Source organism: Balearica regulorum, chromosome 2 (assembly GCF_011004875.1).
Source record: "Balearica regulorum gibbericeps isolate bBalReg1 chromosome 2, bBalReg1.pri, whole genome shotgun sequence".
In the NCBI taxonomy this organism is placed as follows: Eukaryota; Metazoa; Chordata; class Aves; order Gruiformes; family Gruidae; genus Balearica; species Balearica regulorum.
In genome coordinates this window covers 144552934-144570707 of record NC_046185.1, presented here as the reverse complement: position 1 = coordinate 144570707, position 17774 = coordinate 144552934, and the positions used below count along the sequence as shown (strand labels likewise).

The window sequence follows — 17774 nt, the reverse complement described above, 5'->3', positions numbered from 1 at the left end:
GACCTAATCATATATACCTATATTTACACACATACTTACATCACACATGTCTGTCTATATAAATATATATATGCATGCATGTTATAAATATTTCCCAAATTGAGAATACGGCATTACTATATATACATCTATTGCAAGCAAATCCCATTAGATCAAAAATTCTTTTGCTCTCTATTTTATTCATAACTGGTATTTTACTTTTAAATTAATTCAGCTCTGTGCCATGAGCAGGGTGTTAAATCAAAACCAGGGCATGTTTGAACCACTATATTGCTCAAACTGGAACTGAATTTGAGCCATAGTTTTAAACTATTCAAACAGAATCAAATCAGATTTGATTTGATTCAGAATTGACATCAGAATCAGTTACAGGTGAACTTAAACCAGAACTAAATCAGAAAAATGGAACTGAACTGATCTCCTATTTGTAAAACATGACCAAAACCAATGGTTAAATATTTGTGGTGTATATTACATATAATTGTAAGACTACTGCATCTGTATAAAAGTAAATAGAAAAAGGATTTAAAACTTTTAGGACTTTCACTCACATGTAGTAAGTTATATATACTGATTCTTTAGAACTGTAGCATGAAACTCGGTAGGAGCAAATTGCAGAAATCTGTGTGCAAATGCTCTGCTCAAAAAAAGGAGAGAATGGCTTTATAGATGAAACATTTCAAATTCTAATCAAGTCTTTTTTGTGGCTAAGATACCATACAGTTTAGTCAGGAACTTTGAAATTATACTCATTATGAAATGAACTTTATCTGAACTGTTTAATAAAAATGGGTTAATGCCTAACTGAATGCTTGGTTAGTTGAATATTGACCTCGATCACCTTCAGCTCCATTAAAACGCTGCACAAAAACTATCAAAATAAACCCAAGAACACTGCTTCAAAACTCAGCAGTAATTACTTTAGACAATTATTTTATGATGTTACATCACTTCAAAGAATTGTTTTATGCTTGGACTTTGTTTCTTGACAAATTGTACCAAAAGGGATTGATATCTTTGCCAGATTTCATGCTGATGAAATATATTCTGTAAATTCACTGCTGAAACTTAACAGAGAGTAAATGCTCACTGCATTGTAAAATAATGGTTCTTTTTCTCTTGAGAAATAGTTGGCAATAGTTTAGGCAAATTGTTGTTTGAGAAACAAAAACAACCAAGTCCACAGGTATGGGTCAGTACTTGAACACACTTGTGTGAGAACTTTGACCTTGTAAACAGTTTTTATTACTATTATTTGACCTGCTGGCAGGTGTTCTTAGAGAAACATGGGGTGGGTACAAACAGCTTCTTCTTCAAACCAGTGAACATACTAACTCGAGGCCCTACCTAGAAACTTTAGAAAAGAGAACCTATTCCTGTGCTGCTAATAAGCAATACATTCCTCATTCAACAACTTGTTTCTAGAGAGAAACTTGGGCTGCTTTTTATTCATACTTGTACTTTCAGATTTAATGTCTAAAAGACAAGGTGGCATGTGTGAGGTTAATGAAAGATCTCCCTCAAATAGACCGTCACTTAGGGTCATGAGAACAGGCAGTTCTCAACATTTAGATATTGATATAGATCCATATTCACATTACACTTTCTTTGTGTCAGCTTGCCTCTTTTCCCATAGTCTTTGTTCTTTAAGCAGTAGTGACTCCTTAGTAACTCCTAGACAATAGCCTGCTGAAGACAACAGGAGGATTCCTATATTGGTTTTAGTTGAGTTGATGTGATTGAGTTCAGAGATTAAAAGAACCCCCAATTTTTTTATTAATCAAAAATAGTTCTGATTGGTTGTTGGTCTAAAAGACTTATAAATGACACATTGATTTACACATTTCTCTTATGCTATGAGGGTCAGTAACACCTTGTGTAATTCTAGTACATCCTGGTCTTAAAGTACAAGTTTTATATGCTTGAGTAGAAAAAAAAGAAAATATGTTGATTTAAAAGCTCTGTAACTTCACCGATGCATAAATTATTTTGTTCCACAATTTTGCTTTCAAATCACTGGGCACAAGTATATTCTGCTGAAGGTGCGTATGCATTACTTTGATTCATGTCAGAGACTGACAGAAATATTGTGAGAACAAGAAACTCTGTGTGTCCATACTCTCTTATAAAACATAATTACCAATTCCCTGCCAGTTCATTCTCATTAGATATGAGTTCTTCATTTCTAAGTAACAGCCTTTTCCCAACTACCTTTTGCTCATTTATTTTATTGTGAAAAACTTTTTTTAGTGTAAATAGATTATTTTAATTAGAAACTTAACTATGTAATCTAAATGATGTATAAGTTTACAGTCCACTGTTATCAGAAATGATAATGCACTTCAATATAAACCAGCAAGAGTTACTAGAGCCAATGCTTTATCTCCTCCTTCTTTTCAGAAAAGACAATTGCCTTGAAGAGCACATCAGCATTCCTGAGATGTCAGATGTTTTTCTACACCTAATGAGGAACAGACTTCAGCCTGAAGCTGAAGTGGTACAAGAAAATGCACATGAACTTTAGACATCCTGCATAAACAAAGTCCATGGCCAGTGGTTAATAAAGCCCTTTTATTGGCAGCTGATGTTTCTGAAGCTTTGCAGCAGAAGCACCTACTGACTATCATCTTCTGCTATTGACAGCTCTAGAAGGCTAGATTTAAGGTTGCACAAAGAATCATAGAATGGTTTGGGTTGGAAGGGACCACAAAGATCATCTAGTTCCAACTCCCCTGCCACGAACAGGGACACCCTCCACTAGACCACGTTGCCCAAAGCCTCATCCAATCTGGCCTTGAACACTTCCAGGGAGGGGGCATCCACAACTTCTCTGGGCAGCCTGTTCCAGTGCCTCACCACCCTCACAGTAAAGAATTTCTTTCTAACATGTAATCTAAATCGACCCTCCTTCAGTTTAAACCCATTACCCCCTGTCCTGTCACTACACTCCCTGATAAACAGTCCCTCACCAGCTTTCCTGTAGGCCCCTTCAGGTACTGGTAAGCCACAATTAGACCTCCCTGGAGCCTTCTTTTCTCCAGGCTGAAAAATCCCAACTCTCTCAGCCTGTCCTCACAGGAGAGGTGCTCCAGCCCTCTGATCATCTTCGTGGCCCTCCTCTGGACTTGCTCCAACAGCTCAACATCTCTCCTGTACTGGGAGCTCAAGGAATCGATGGATGATAATCAACATAATTTTTTAGCATAACAACTACGGTTCATAAATTCAGAGGAAGAGAAGGAAGCACGAAGGAAATGCAGATGGCACTGGGACACAGAGCACCCCTGAAAAGGAGGTGGTAAGAACAAGAGATTACAGGGAAATTGTTGGGAATGGCTGGGGATGTTCAAGAATCCTCCCAGTGCCTCCAATGATCTTATGTGCAAATCTTTAGTTATACACGTTATTCAATCAACCATTGCTTTTATGTTGTTTAAAGTATGCAAAACATCTGTGGGAGAAGAATGGCTTATTAGAAATGTGAGCCCACATTAAAAAAGAAGAGGAAATATCAATTTCTAATTACCTTGTCATATCTTCTTCCAGCTTGCCAAGTTCTAAAGAGAAATTTGCTGCAGAAGTGTTAAGAAAATTTAATTAGATAATACTTCAGGCAACAAACCCGTTCACAAATTTAACATCTAATGTGTGCATTCAGAGGACAAAGAAGTAATCTGGTCTAACTGTGAACTGATACACAAAGTGACAGTATCACTCCTCCCTCTTGTATCTTGCAGTGCATGCCTGCCCTCCTTTGTGTTTGATTTCACACTTTGGATTTAGCAAATGAGGCTATTCAACAAACAGATCCAAGAGAAAATAAGTACTTTTATTTTTGGTAGCAATTTTTCTGTTCGATTTGCTTCCTGATCTGATTCACTTTGTGAACTACAATTGTCAGACTTGATGCAAGGGAATCAACAGGTACTCATGCTGAGGAGATAGAAAACGAGCCTCTTTCTATTTATCATAGCCACAGTTAAACATGATTTGTTGAATGTGCATTGTAATAGATAATTTTAAGAAAATAAAAATAAAATCTAGTCATGCAGAAACAAATAATTAGGGGCAAAAAAAATTCCATAGTGTATCTCTGCACAGCAAACACAAGAGTTGCTAATTTGCATCATACTATAATAGCAAGTTGTGGTTTCTGACATCATTATTTCATGTCAAGATGCTTGAATCTCCGAGGCTGTTGTCCAAATATGAGCCACTGTTCTCTTCCTAGCAGATATATTCTTACCTGAAAAATTTTTGTCTCCAGAATTAACAAAGCTATCAGTCATATCACCAAAAATTATCATCGCAATAGGTAGACTGCTTCCATGGGCTATTGCCAGTAGAGTGCCTAGTATCATTAGTAATTTATCCGACCAATTGGAATATCGAAACTGTGAGTGAGAAGAGAAATTCATTCTAACTGTGGTATTAGAATGTTAACACAATGTTACTTCTACAAAGGCAAGAAAGTCAAGAAAAAGCTATCAATTGTACTAGGTGTATAAAAACTACAATTTTATCTGATTAGAAATTCAGTTTACAAAAAAGATTAAATGTACAGGAATAAATCATTCTATAATAAGCACTTTTATGCTATAAACTCTCAAACTCAGAAGTATACTATATTAATGTATCAATACCTGCACATGGATGAGAAAGGCCATATGAAAACAAGGCATTAGAAATGGTATTTAAATTTCAAATTATAAGACATTTTAATGGCATTGTGATAATTAAGGTAATAATTACTTTTACTGTAAATTCATTATTATGCAGTCAGAAAAACTGTTCCTGTACCATAGACATTACCAAAACTTACTGAAATCCTGAATACCTCAAGCCATTGACCTTAATAAATTTTGAGCTCATCTGTTACAAAATCATTGGCTTTATTCTGTATTGTAAAATACTAAGTTTACTGTTGTAAATTATAGTGGTATGCGAGTTGGTATAGCAAAGCAGAAAAATTGGGCATTGGCCAGCATCATGGGGTACAGTTTTATTTCTGTTTTTTGGCATACCATTGCTGCGCACTGTGCACACTAAACCTACAAAATACAAAACATTTCAGTATTATTAAAAGAGAATCTAGGCTTTACTTCGATTAAATATTAACAGATTGCCTTATTTTAAAATATATAGTAAACTAAAAAATTCTGGATTTTAAAGTACTTTTTAATACACAATTTTTAACTGTAAGTTTCATCAGTGCCATGGAGTTGCACTTTACTGCTGACACAGGTGACTGCATCATGATTAATGAGGCTAATTAGTATGATTAGTGCATGACTCAGGTAATTTAGAGGACAAGACCACATATAATCTTAAGTATACAGACGCCCTTCTCATTATGTCAGAAGAAATGACTCAACATGGAAGTCCCTACCTTTCACAAACAAAATACAGTACAGGTGTGTTTAGCATGATAACTTACTAAGGGAAGACTCCTAAGAATCCATATAAGTCATAAGTCAGCTTCTTTAATAAAACTACATCCACAAAAAGAAATGCTTGATTGCTATACTATATCAATATTCTGTATATCAAAGTATTTGGTAGAGACAAGACCATATATACAGTACTCTAACATAATTTTAACCATTTTTGTGTACACTTTGAAATGTGCCTACATGTATATATATGTACACATAGAGAAAATAAATCTTACCAGGGTAATTGGGCTGACCATCTTAGCCTTTTCTGCTTTCTTCTTCTTCTCCTTGCTTAAAAGGCATGATAATTTTAGTGCATTTAAAAAGTGACAACATTTCACAGAAATAATAATGCAATGTATTAATGAAGTTCAATTAAAATATAATTATGAAATAATTTTACAGGAAAAAATTGTGTGTAAAACGAATATGATTTATTGACCATTCTTGGGATGTCTTTATTTAAACCTCCAAGTGTATAAGTAGCATCAGCTCCTGACTGCTATAAATTTAAGGCAAGCTCTTTCCAGTTCACCCCTCTCAAGGGTGCAACACCACTTATAAAGGCTAGGGGTTCCACTATCTGATCAGGGAAGTTGTGAACTGAAGCAGTATATAGCTTTCAAAATTGGAAAGAGGAAGATCATAGAATCATACAATGGTTTGGGTTGGAAGGGACCACAAAGATCATCTAGTTCCAACTCCCCTGCCACGAACAGGGACACCCTCCACTAGACCACGTTGCCCAAAGCCCCATCCAATCTGGCCTCGAACACTTCCAGGGAGGGGGCATCCACAACTTCTCTGGGCAGCCTGTTCCAGTGCCTCACCACCCTCACAGTAAAGAATTTCTTTCTAACATCTCATCTAAATCGACCCTCCTTCAGTTTAAACCCATTACCCCTTGTCCTGTCACTACACTCCCTGATAAACAGTCCCTCACCAGCTTTCCTGTAGGCCCCCTTCAGGTACTGGTAAGCTGCAATTAGATCTCCCCGGAGCTGCCTTTTCTCCAGGCTGAAAAATCCCAACTCTCTCAGCCTGTCCTCACAGGAGAGGTGCTCCAGCCCTCCGATCAGCTTCGTGGCCCTCCTCTGGACTCTGTCCAACAGCTCCATGTCTCTCCTGTACTGGGGACCCCAGACCTGGATATAGTACTCCAGGTGGGGTCTCACAAGAGTGGAGTAGAGGGGCAGGATCACCTCCCTCAACCTGCTGGTCACACTTCTTTTGATGCAGCCCAGGACATGGTTGGCTTTCTGGGCTGCATGTGCACACTGCTGGCTCATGTTGAGCTTCTCATCAACCAATATCCCCAAGTCCTTCTCCTCGGGGCTGCTTTCAATCCATTCCTCGCCCAGCCTGTAGCTGTGCTTGGGATTGTGCCGACCCATGTGCAGGACCTTGCACTTGGCCTTGTTGAACTTCATGCAGTTTGCACAGGCCGACCTCTCCAGCCTGTCAAGGTACCTCTGGATGGCATCCCTTCCCTCCAGCGTGTCGACCACACCACACAGCTTGGGGTCGTCGGCAAACTTGCTGAGGGTGCACTCGATCCCACTGTCCATGTCGCTGTCAAAGATGTTGAGCAGTGCTGGTCCCAGTACTGACCCCTGAGGAACACCACTCGTCACCATTCTCCACTTGGACATTGAGCCATTGACCACAACTCTTTGAGTGCGACCATCCAGCCAATTCCTTATCCACCGAGTGGTCCATCCATCGAATCCATGTCTCTCCAATTTAGACAAAAGGATGTCGTGCGGGACAGTGTCAAATGCCTTGCACAAGGCCAGGTAGATGACATCAGCTGCTCTTCCCTTATCCACCGACGCTGTCACCCCATCATAGAAGGCCACCAAGTTTGTCAGGCACGATTTGCCCCCAGTGAAGCCATGTTGGCTGTCACCAAGCGCCTCCTTATTTTCCATGTGCCTGAGCATAGTCTCCAGGAAGGTCTGCTCCATAATCTTGCCAGGCACGGAGGTGAGACTGACTGGTCTGTAGTTCCCTGGGTCTTCCTTTTTACCCTTCTTAAAAATGGGGGTTATGTTCCCCCTCTTCCAGTTGGCAGGAACTTCACCAAACTGCCAGGACTTCTCATATATGATGGCGAGTGGCCTGGCCACTTCATCTGACAGTTCCCTCAAGACCTGTGGATGCAACTCATTAGGTCCCATGGACTTGTGCACCTTCAGGTTCCTTACATGGCCTCGAACCTGTTCTTCTCCTACAGTGGGCGGTTCTGTATTCTCCCAGTCCCTGCCTTCTGTGACCTGGGCAGTGTGGCTCAAGGATTTGCCAGTGAAGACTGAGGCAAAGAAGTTGTTGAGTACCTCAGCCTTCTCCATATCCTGGGTAACCAGGTCACCTGTTTCATTCTGGAGGGGACCCACATTTTCTCTCGTCCTCCTCTTATCACTAACGTACCTATAGAAGCTTTTCTTGTTGTCCTTGACATCGCTGGCCAGACTAATTTCTATCAGGGCTTTGGCTTTCCTAACCTGGCTGCTTGGACAGTTTCTCTGTATTCTTCCCAGGCTACTTGCCCTTGCTTCCACCCTCTGTAGGCTTCCTTTTTTTGTTTGAGTTTGCCCAGGAACTCCTTGTTCATCCACGGGGGCCTCTTGGTGGTTTTGCTGGACTTCCTCTTTGTTGGGATGCATTGCTCCTGAGCTTGGAGGAGGTGACCCTTGAATACTAACCAGCTGTCTCGGGCCCCTCTTCCTTCCAGGGCTTTGTCCCATGGTATTCTACCAAGCAGATCCCTAAAGAGGCCAAAGTCTGCTCTCCTGAAGTCCAGGGTAGTGAGCTTGCTGCGTGCCCTCCTCACTGCCCTGAGGATCCTGAATTCCACCATTTCGTGGTCACTGCAGCCAAGGCTGCCCTTGAGTTTGATGTCCCCTACCACGCTCTCCTTATTGGTGAGAATAAGGTCCAGCATGGCACCTCTCCTCGTGGGCTCCTCTGTCACTTGGAGGAGAAAGTTGTCATCGACACATTCCAGGAACTTCCTGGATTGCTTGCGCTCAGCTGCGTTGTCCCTCCAGCAGATGTCAGGGTGGTTGAAGTCCCCCATGAGGACCAGGGCTTGTGAGCGTGAGGCTGCTCCTATCTGCCTACAGATGGCTTCATCTGCTCAGTCCCCCTGGTCAGGTGGCCTGTAGCAGACCCCCACTATGATGTGCCCTGCCCTAGCCCTCCCTTTAATCCTGACCCATAGGCTCTTGGTGGGCTACTCCTCTATCCCCAGGTGGAGCTCCATGCACTCCAGCTGGTCATTGACATAGAGGGCGATGCCCCCTCCTCGTCTGCCCTGCCTGTGCTTCCTAAAGACCCTGTACCCTACCATCCCAACACTCCAGTCATAGGAGCTATCCCACCACGTCTCTGTAATGCCAACAATGTCATAGCCTTGCAGGCACGCACGCATCTCCAGCTCCCCTTGTTTGTTCCCCATGCTCCGTGTGTTCGCGTAGAGGCATTTCAGTTGTGCCCCCGATGAGGCTGACTTATTGGCTGGGGTGGCTGGGATTCTTTTGATGTAACTTCCCAGTGTTACCCCGTTGGTTCCTGTTGCATCCGGAGCCTCCAGCTCATCTCCTCTAGGCTTCGAGCGTGCTGTAGTACATCCAGCACGTCTTTGAGCAGTAGGCTGAGGGCCCTTGCCAGCGCCCCGTCCCTCCAACCTGGGCACATCATCCCACAACATGTCGCTGGCAAGCCTGGTGTTATCCCCCTCCCCCTTCAAGTCTAGTTCAAAGCTCTGTCGATGAGCCCTGCTAGTTCCTGGGCAAAGATCCTCTTCCCCCTTTGAGAGAGATGAATCCCATCAGGGTTCATGAGGCCCGGTGCCGTGTAGGCCGCCCCACTGTCAACGAACCCAAAGTTGTGGCGTTGACACCAACCACGGAGCCATGCATTTATGGACTGTGTCCACCTGTTCGACCCACCATTGCTTCCCTTAACTGGAAGGAGGGAGGAGAATATTATCTGGCCCCCGAATCCTTCAGTGACTGCCCTAAGAGCCTGAAGTCCCTTTTAATCGCTTTCGTGGTGCGTGCCTCTGCTTCATCCCCACCCACATGGAGGAGCAGCAGTGGGTAATAGTCAGAGGGCTGTACCAGGCTGGGGAGTTTCCTACCGATGTCCTTGACACGGGCCCCAGGGAGGCAGCAGACTTCTCTGAAAGGAGGGTCTGCCCTGCATATCGGGCCCTCTGTACCCTTCAGATAGGAGTCTCCTACGACTAAGACAACTTATAAAATCAAATTTTTGCACATGGAGGATGTGAAATAAATAAAATGTTCAAGGTATGTAAAATATTGATTCCCTGCCATACTAAAAATTTTAACATAATTTTTCACTGGTGATAATTGTGTCCAAGATGTCCATTCTGACATAATTTCTGTCATATTTTAGAATTGTTTTTCAATAAACCGCAGCCAATACTGTGGACACTTAGTCCTTAGAAAAAAAAAAAATTATAAAAGGTCCTTCTACACTAAATGAATGTATCAATCAATGCTACTTTCAAGTTGATACAAAGCTTTCTGTTACCAGGTTTTCCTGATAAAGTAAAATAAAATAAAAAATTAAATATAAAATCTAAAATAATATAATCTTATAAGCTTCAATACAGAACATGTTTACAATGTTTAAGAATACTTACTGTTTGTCTTCAGATTCATGACCCTTGCTGGATGCAGTGATCTCATGACTATTTCCATCTGCAGTACACTTCTGCTTCTTTGCATCTTCAGAATGCATTTTAAAATTATTTAAGATAGCTCCCTATAAAATAATGTTTATCTGAGAAATATATAACTGTTCAGCCAAGGACAGTAATCTCAGTGACCATTTGTTTCAAAGAAAAATATAGATACTTATTAAAATCAATAAAGTTATTAATGTCACACATTGCAAGTGAATCCTCGTAATGGGCAAGTATAAACATGTTGAAACAATTCTGGATGCTTGGAGTTTTCTTACAAACATGTACATTTTGTATTTGTACCTGTTTGATAACTGTGGGTCCTTAATTCAAATGAAATTAAATGATATAAGCATTATATTTTCTGCAATCCAGCACAGATATACAAAATAAACGAGGAAGTAGATATTTATTTAAAAGAATATGCTGTTATTTGGAATTTTCCCAATTTTAGTTATCAGTGAATTTTATAAAATATCTCTGATTTTAAAAAAATGTTGACTTACCGTGAAGGTTGTTCTTGGTTTGCGTCTAGTTCTCTGAAAGATTATTCAAAAATCAGCAGAATTAATATGGTTAAGGACAAGTAGCATGATTGGACTTTGCTCTTCTTATGTAATACAGAGATGAACAGCTTTCTCTCATTTTTTTCCCCACTACCGTTGCCTCACCTACTTTGCAGAGTAAAGTGCATGCACTTTGGCCTCTGCCTCCCTTTTTCTAAAGGGAATATTTAGCAAACAGAAGTCCTTAAATAAATGCTTATTTCATTGTCACTTGGGAAAATGAGCCTGAATAGTCTATTCTTTCACCACGAAAAGTTCCCCTTATTTACTGTTGGCTTAATTATGCCCCTTAAAACTCCCAGGAATTCCTCTTTACCTTTTTAGAGATGGTGCTGAATACTCCAAGTAACTCTTACACTTAAGGATGAATCCATTCTTGAATACAGAGTGAGAATGAAACCAAATAACACAAAAGGAGTGGTTTACTCTTTTGCTTCTTTTCCCTTCTAAGTCTAATCCAGAAAAACATAACCCATTTAGACTGAAAGAAAACAGGATTTTAATCACAGTGCATATTGTTTCTCATTTAAGTAACTGCAGAACAGCAAGATGAGTTTCAGACTCAGTTTAGAAATGGTTTGGAAATAGCTGTAGTCAACAGAAATCTGCTCAATTAGTATCCTTCTGATTTTTGAATGTATGTTCAGATTCTAAACTAGTTGAAATTCACCATTTATTTTATTGTGGAACATATTGTTTTTATCAGTATCTGTAGGCATTACTTGAAGGAAAATAATAACAAATATTTAAAAGAAATTAATTGCATTTCTTAACTGTTATGCCAATGTATATAGAAAACTAGATATTTTTTAGAAGTAAAATTTATGAAAAGTCAAAGAAAAATCCTGTCCTAGAAGACAAGATTTATATGAATTTCTCTGTAGGTCTCCTATCGCCTTACTCAAACAAAACTTACTTAATCTGATAATTAACCAAAAGAGATATTTTTTTGTTCCTTTTAGTCATGCTTATATGTAATCTCAAAATTTTGATAAAACTGAGTACTTTTACAATGATCTGGAATACAAAGAGTCTTATCAGAGTGAGGATGACTTTAGAAAGGGTAGTTTACCATTTTCAGTCAAGCAAAATATAAAGGATCAGTAAGTATCAGAATTATCTGTTTATGAAAAGTCATCTTGAGATATCTGTAGAGACTTCTATCCACAGCAATTAATGGGAATACTTCTGGGTTTTAACTTGTGTGCCTAAGTGCTTTGCTGGACTTGATCTTAATGGACCGGTTCAATTTCAGGTAAAGTCTGTCAATTTGTTTCAGTGGGAACTGAATAAATTTGAGTGAGAGACTCTAGAGAAAAGTGAATTAATTTAAACAAATGGAACAGTAAATGCAGGTCTTTCACAACTGTTTCACCTTAAAAGGAAAATGGACAAAACTACAAGATCTGTCACAATCTATTATCTCATCATATCGTCTCTGCTATTGCAGTACAGTCGTGATAAGAAAGTGAAATAGAGATAAATCATAATAACAATTTGTACCAGTTTCTATTACCTGATACAGGTCTGATATTGAAAAGTGGGAAAATTGGGACAGTACAGTATTTTATCTCTACTTACTAAGCCACAAATTTATTTCTCTATAGATTCTGTACTTTGACTTCTGTGACATAGCTTCACAGTTGCACAGGACCTAAGGCCAGAAAAAGATCACTAAATCTTTCTTCTAATCTCTTCTATCTCATGGTTTGCTATAAATCATTCACATATTTCCATTGTAAAACTGATAATTTGGTTTAGACTATATAATTTCAGTCTGAAGGGATTAAATTTGTGTCATAAACCAAAACCAGAAGAATCTGAGGCACCACCATTGCCCATTACCTGCACCTGGGTATATAAAAAAACCACATAGGTAAACATAGTAGCTGTTTCAAAACCCAAGATATACAAAAAGACCCAGAAACAACGAAGGTGCCAGTCAATCTAATCTGAGGAGAAATACTTTCCCATCGAAAGTCTGGCAACCATGTTTGCCATAAATATATAAGCAGGATTCATAAACCCAGGGTTCAAAAAATACTTTTTGTTTTCCCTCAGATCAGTTATTTGGTTAAATCAATAGCTTACCCCCACCTTTAGAAGCATAACTAGTTTAAACTTCACCACAAAACATGAGCCCTATTTTTCAAATGCTTTTTTTTTTTTTGCCATTCCAGAAGCTGACTTATGATCATTTGTCCGTAAAATATTAAGATATTTTCACGTATAGCAAAGGGTTGGATAAGTAAATTTAGATAAATAAATGCAGGGAAACAGTCTGGAATAACTAATAGTGAGTTACAACACAGAATTATCTGCGTTACCTAACTTAACTGCAGTCCAAAAATTATGTTATAATCATGCAAAATACAACTTAAACAATCTTGTGAAGAACAAGGCTATATTGACAAGACAGGGGAATGGTCTGTAAGAGCAATGACTTGAAGAAGGATTTAAGGTTTGTCATAGTTTATTGCTACAGTACAATCTCTCATTGCAGTAGAATGCCCAAGAGAGAGGATTCAAAACAGGCATTTATGTCAAGTAGGAGAGAGGAATTAATTGTGCCTTAGTCTACAGAATTACAATCTCTCCATAATATTTCAAGGGACCTAATGGCCAACTTTTAAAAACACAAGAATTTCTTATGCTCAAAATTCTAAAAGACATGTGTGAATATAATCCAGGAGCCATAAAACTATGTCAGGTAAAAGGAAATTGGCTACTACCTTAATAAAGAGAGGGTTGAGTAAACCTTATGAATATTTATACATATTTTCAAATAGGAAAGATACCTGACAATGCAGGTCCTTACACAAGTAATAATATCCAAGAGGTATTGTTCTGTCTTGAACTAAACAATTTCCATGCAGAGAAATGGATCATAGGAGCAGCTAGCCAATAGGTGCAATGAACTTGGGAGCAATTGCAATTTTTTAAGTGAACTAGATGGTTTTCTCATTTGTAGGCTTTAATTTAGACAAGATCAACTTTCCAGAATTTTCAACTGGCTAAAATCCCTTAAAACATTTACCTCATAACTCAAAAGAGTTACTCTTCGAGTTGCAGTTGTCATTATCTTCAGTGTCCCACTGGTCCACTGTGAGATAGGGCTGAAATGGACATGTAGCAGAGTTTTGGACAATCCAGGTGCATGAATCTTATCAGCCATTTTTTACTTGCTTGTACAACAAGGGATTTGAATTGTTCAACAGTTCTCACATCAGGAGATCCCTGGTTCTTCTGATCACAGGATAACAAACTGGTTTGGGAAGGAATTTTGAATAGTTTATCATTAGCCTTAAATAGCTCCAAGGTCATAGATTGGTGATCTCTGTTTAAATCCATCATCTGTGTGAAATTTTGTGACTAGTAAGTAGAAGGAGAAAAAGGAAAGGTTTTCTTTCTTCTTGGACTTTTGCGTGAACAGGACACTCTGCTTTCAAGATGTTCAGAACTTCTTTACTTTGTATAAGTCTACCTATTCGATATAGACAATGTCTATACGAGATTTCATGCTTCAGCCTACAGAATTAAAAAGAAATCTCCCTTGATGACATCAAAAATTGGTTAAAGCTGGGGGTAAGCTACTGATTTAACCAACTCATGCTGACAGAATCTCATCCCACAAATCCAGTGGTTCCATGGATTTTTTTTAATCTGATGTGGGCCAGCAAATGGGATTATCAATTGACATATGTTATCAGAATAAACAACTGATACATAAACTTTAATCTAACTTCGACATCACAGTCAAAACATCGTGAAATGATGGCATGATACTTTCAAATTTTTTTTAACTATCAATAAAAACTAACTATTTTTTTAAGTTTTTCAATCAAAACAGTAAACAAGACAAGAAATCGAAGCAAATACTTCAAAGTCTTAATATATTATAGCTAGAGGACAAGTAAAAAGGACACAAACTATTTATTTTTTTTAATTTCCTTTAAAAGTGGAGAGCTGGATTTTCCAATAAGCTCCAGATAGGCAAAATGGTGGAGAGGGTCCCAGGAATGCTGTAGTGATTCCGCAACGACATTCAGCCCTAGCATAGGTTTGAACAGTTGTGAACAAGCCCTGATTTATGATGCTCAGGGAACTCCTGTTCCGTTTTAGCAGCCTCTTTTCTGTTAATTAGTGCTGGAAAAGAATACTACTTTGTACAGGAATTTTGCCAACATGGCCACCGTTCTATCAATGAGAATTGTCCTATGTGAAGAGAATTATCATAGAGCCAGAAAATGACAATCTTTGTGTTGCCTGAACTATGCTGTATGCTCAGCCACAAGATACCACCTATAGGAATTGCTAGACATCTTATTTGTCCTGGACTAAGCATAAGACCAAATTAAGTTATTGTGAACATCAAGCTTCTATTGGTGTTTAAAAAGAAAGTCTACTCTGAAAAGAGTATTTTAATGGTATTACAAAGCTCCACTTTTATTGTCTGGTGATTTTGAGTTAATTGTTTATTCTAGTAAGGGGGACTGCCACAAACTAAAGTAATGTCACTAGCTTCTGATTAGTAACGTGTCAGCTTTACAAACTCGGTCTTGTGTCTGAAAGCCCCAATTTTTTTTGCCTTATACTTAACCCACAACAGGAAATACAGACAAATCTAGAGCACACTTTGAGAAATGTGTCCTATATATGGAAAAACAACTTGGTGTTTATTTATCATTGAAGTTATTAAATATGACTTGATAATGCATTAATGTGTTGAGATAATATTTTTCATGATCATTGCTTGCAGTATAGTTGCATTTAAAATAGGATTCTTACTACAGTTATAACAGAAAAATGTATTTAATTGGAGTGGTATTTACATTTGTCTTAGTAAGATTTCTTAAACTATTTAAAGGATTAAAAGTTCTGTCTTTCTAGAGCATGAGCAGATGTTTTCACTCTCAGCATATCTAGAAAAACAGATGCCTTTTGAATCTGGATAAACAAGATATATACATTCAAAGAAATATAGTATAGAACATTAGGGATTTAAAAGTGGTCAGGACTATTTCACAGTTTACTGTATTTAATATGAAAAAAGATGGAAAAAACAATAATAAAAGTGACTTTTTGTGCAGGTGGAAAACATTTTTCTCTATTAAAGTTGAATAAAGCATATATTATTGCAGACACATCCATTTTTTTCCCCTGATAATTATTCTAGCCAGTGATATGCCTGGTAACATTGTAACAGTACAAGTAATCAAAGACCTTGAATGAGGTTTTTTCCTTCCCTCACTGAATCCCTTTGAACACCTTCTGCCATGCACAAAGAGCCTTTGTAAGCTGAATATACACAACTTAAAAGTATTCAGCAGTTACTGATTAGTTACTACACACAAAAGATAACTTGAATTAATGAAATACTAAACAGACTGTTAGTATGCTCAGTGCCCTAAATTAGAAATAGAAAAAGTCATTGCTGGCCAGGAAGTTCTCAGTGAGGTGGGGTAGGGCTGGTTCCTACTGCCCCTGAAATGGATCCTCAGTGTGACTGAATCGCCATCTTCCAAATCCCTGATTTTTCCTTAGTATTTTATTCCTTTTCATGATGATGTTTGTCATCTTGAATCCTTGAACTGCTGCATAGCTCTATCTCAAGAGTCTTACCTCTCTCTGCAATTTTACCTCTCTTAACTTGCAGAAATCCACTCTATCGACTCTTTTGGGAGTTCTTGCTCAGAATTTAGCAATTTCCTCACAAGTCAGAGAGTGTTACGCAGCTATGCCTTGGATCACAGACAGCTGAACTCCTGAGGAAGAGGGGAAGGGGTTTACAAACTAAAGTAATTACATATTAAATATATAACAGTTTAATATTATATCCAATACTGAAACTAAAACTATTCATATTAACTTATTTCCTTCTACAATACTGTCTGAAATTATATTTTATAAATACTTGCATTCTATTCCATACAGTTTGTGAAGTGTCTGGATTACCTAGGAAATTATAAGAATAAAACCCTGTTGTTCAGCTTCTACCTATTAATACTGAATTCCAAAGGTTTTTTTATCTGTCTATTCTGCAGTTAATCATATCCCTTACAAATCACAGAAAAGAAGAGTGGAAGAGACCTCAGAACATCATCCCATCCATTCTCCTCCCTCCAGATCAGATGTGACCATTTTGCAAGAAATAACTCTAAAGAGGCTGGAGAAATTAACTCTCTCATCAGTAATTAGAACATCCAATCTCTGTATGTTGTGGCCAGCTACATTATGGCTACAGTTACTGAAGAGGCACTTACCTGTAGTCATTCTATTGACCCAGACTAGATGCTCTACTGTCTCATTAATTTATCAGTTCATTAATCTTAATTTCCAAAGACTCATTTCCTAAAGTCCTATCCAATAGCTAATCAGAGCTCCTTATCTTTCCCAACACTTCCATGTACAAGCTCCTGGATTACTTGTAGGTCTGAGCCATCTTTAGTCCAGGGGCTGTTGACAGCTGAAGCTGGTGGCAGAGAGGATGGAAAAAGAGATCAGGAAGAAGCACGCACATTTACATTGATCCAGCAAGACACATCTAAGCTTACTCATTGCAACTGTTAGTCTCCATGTAGACTGGTTGTTTACCAGGTATCATTTCCATTTTCTGCTTCCAGTTCCTGAGTACAAGACATCTTTTTACAGAGTGTTTATCAGCTACTGATAAATATACAACATCTTATGTTTCTTAGGAATAACAGAATTTTCACTCTGCTAGAATAATTTGTTTGATTTTTTAGAAAAAAAAATGGACTGTGGCTTATATTTGATAGACAAAAAAGTTTTCTTCGCAAAGATCCAGGGATGCCCAAGACTCATAACTTATTCTAGTTTCTAGTCTGCAAGAATTATGATAAATTAAATAAATAGAATACATTAAAATGTATTCTGATTCCAACAAGGTTTATTGCTCTACTCCCAAATATTATCCATATCAAGGGCAAAACAACATTTTCCCCATACGTTTCCCACTAAAACTTGAATTTATTAGACTTCTGCCTTACAAATGAGAAAAAAGGATGAAATTGGGATTTGCTTCTTACTCATTTCTAA

The 17774-nt window shown here is 38.4% G+C and overlaps 1 protein-coding gene across 2 annotated transcripts in view; it reads right to left on the bottom strand.

Moving 5' to 3' along the window:
* The window catches only part of LOC104638885 (ATP-dependent translocase ABCB1-like), a 59121-nt gene that overhangs the window by 35642 nt on the left and 5705 nt on the right, over nucleotides 1-17774 (bottom strand). Inside the window, exons 1-6 of one of the 2 annotated variants that reach the window (XM_075746256.1) lie at nucleotides 11032-11119; nucleotides 10656-10688; nucleotides 10108-10247; nucleotides 5672-5726; nucleotides 4247-4394; nucleotides 3527-3572 (exon numbers count right to left, since the gene is read on the bottom strand). In XM_075746256.1, coding sequence (XP_075602371.1) covers nucleotides 3527-3572; nucleotides 4247-4394; nucleotides 5672-5726; nucleotides 10108-10205 — 347 coding nt within the window. In that variant the 5' untranslated portion in view covers nucleotides 10206-10247; nucleotides 10656-10688; nucleotides 11032-11119. Of the gene's footprint in view, nucleotides 1-3526; nucleotides 3573-4246; nucleotides 4395-5671; nucleotides 5727-10107; nucleotides 10248-10655; nucleotides 10689-11031; nucleotides 11120-17774 lie in introns of those variants that run through there. The other variant, XM_075746255.1, reaches the window with a different exon arrangement.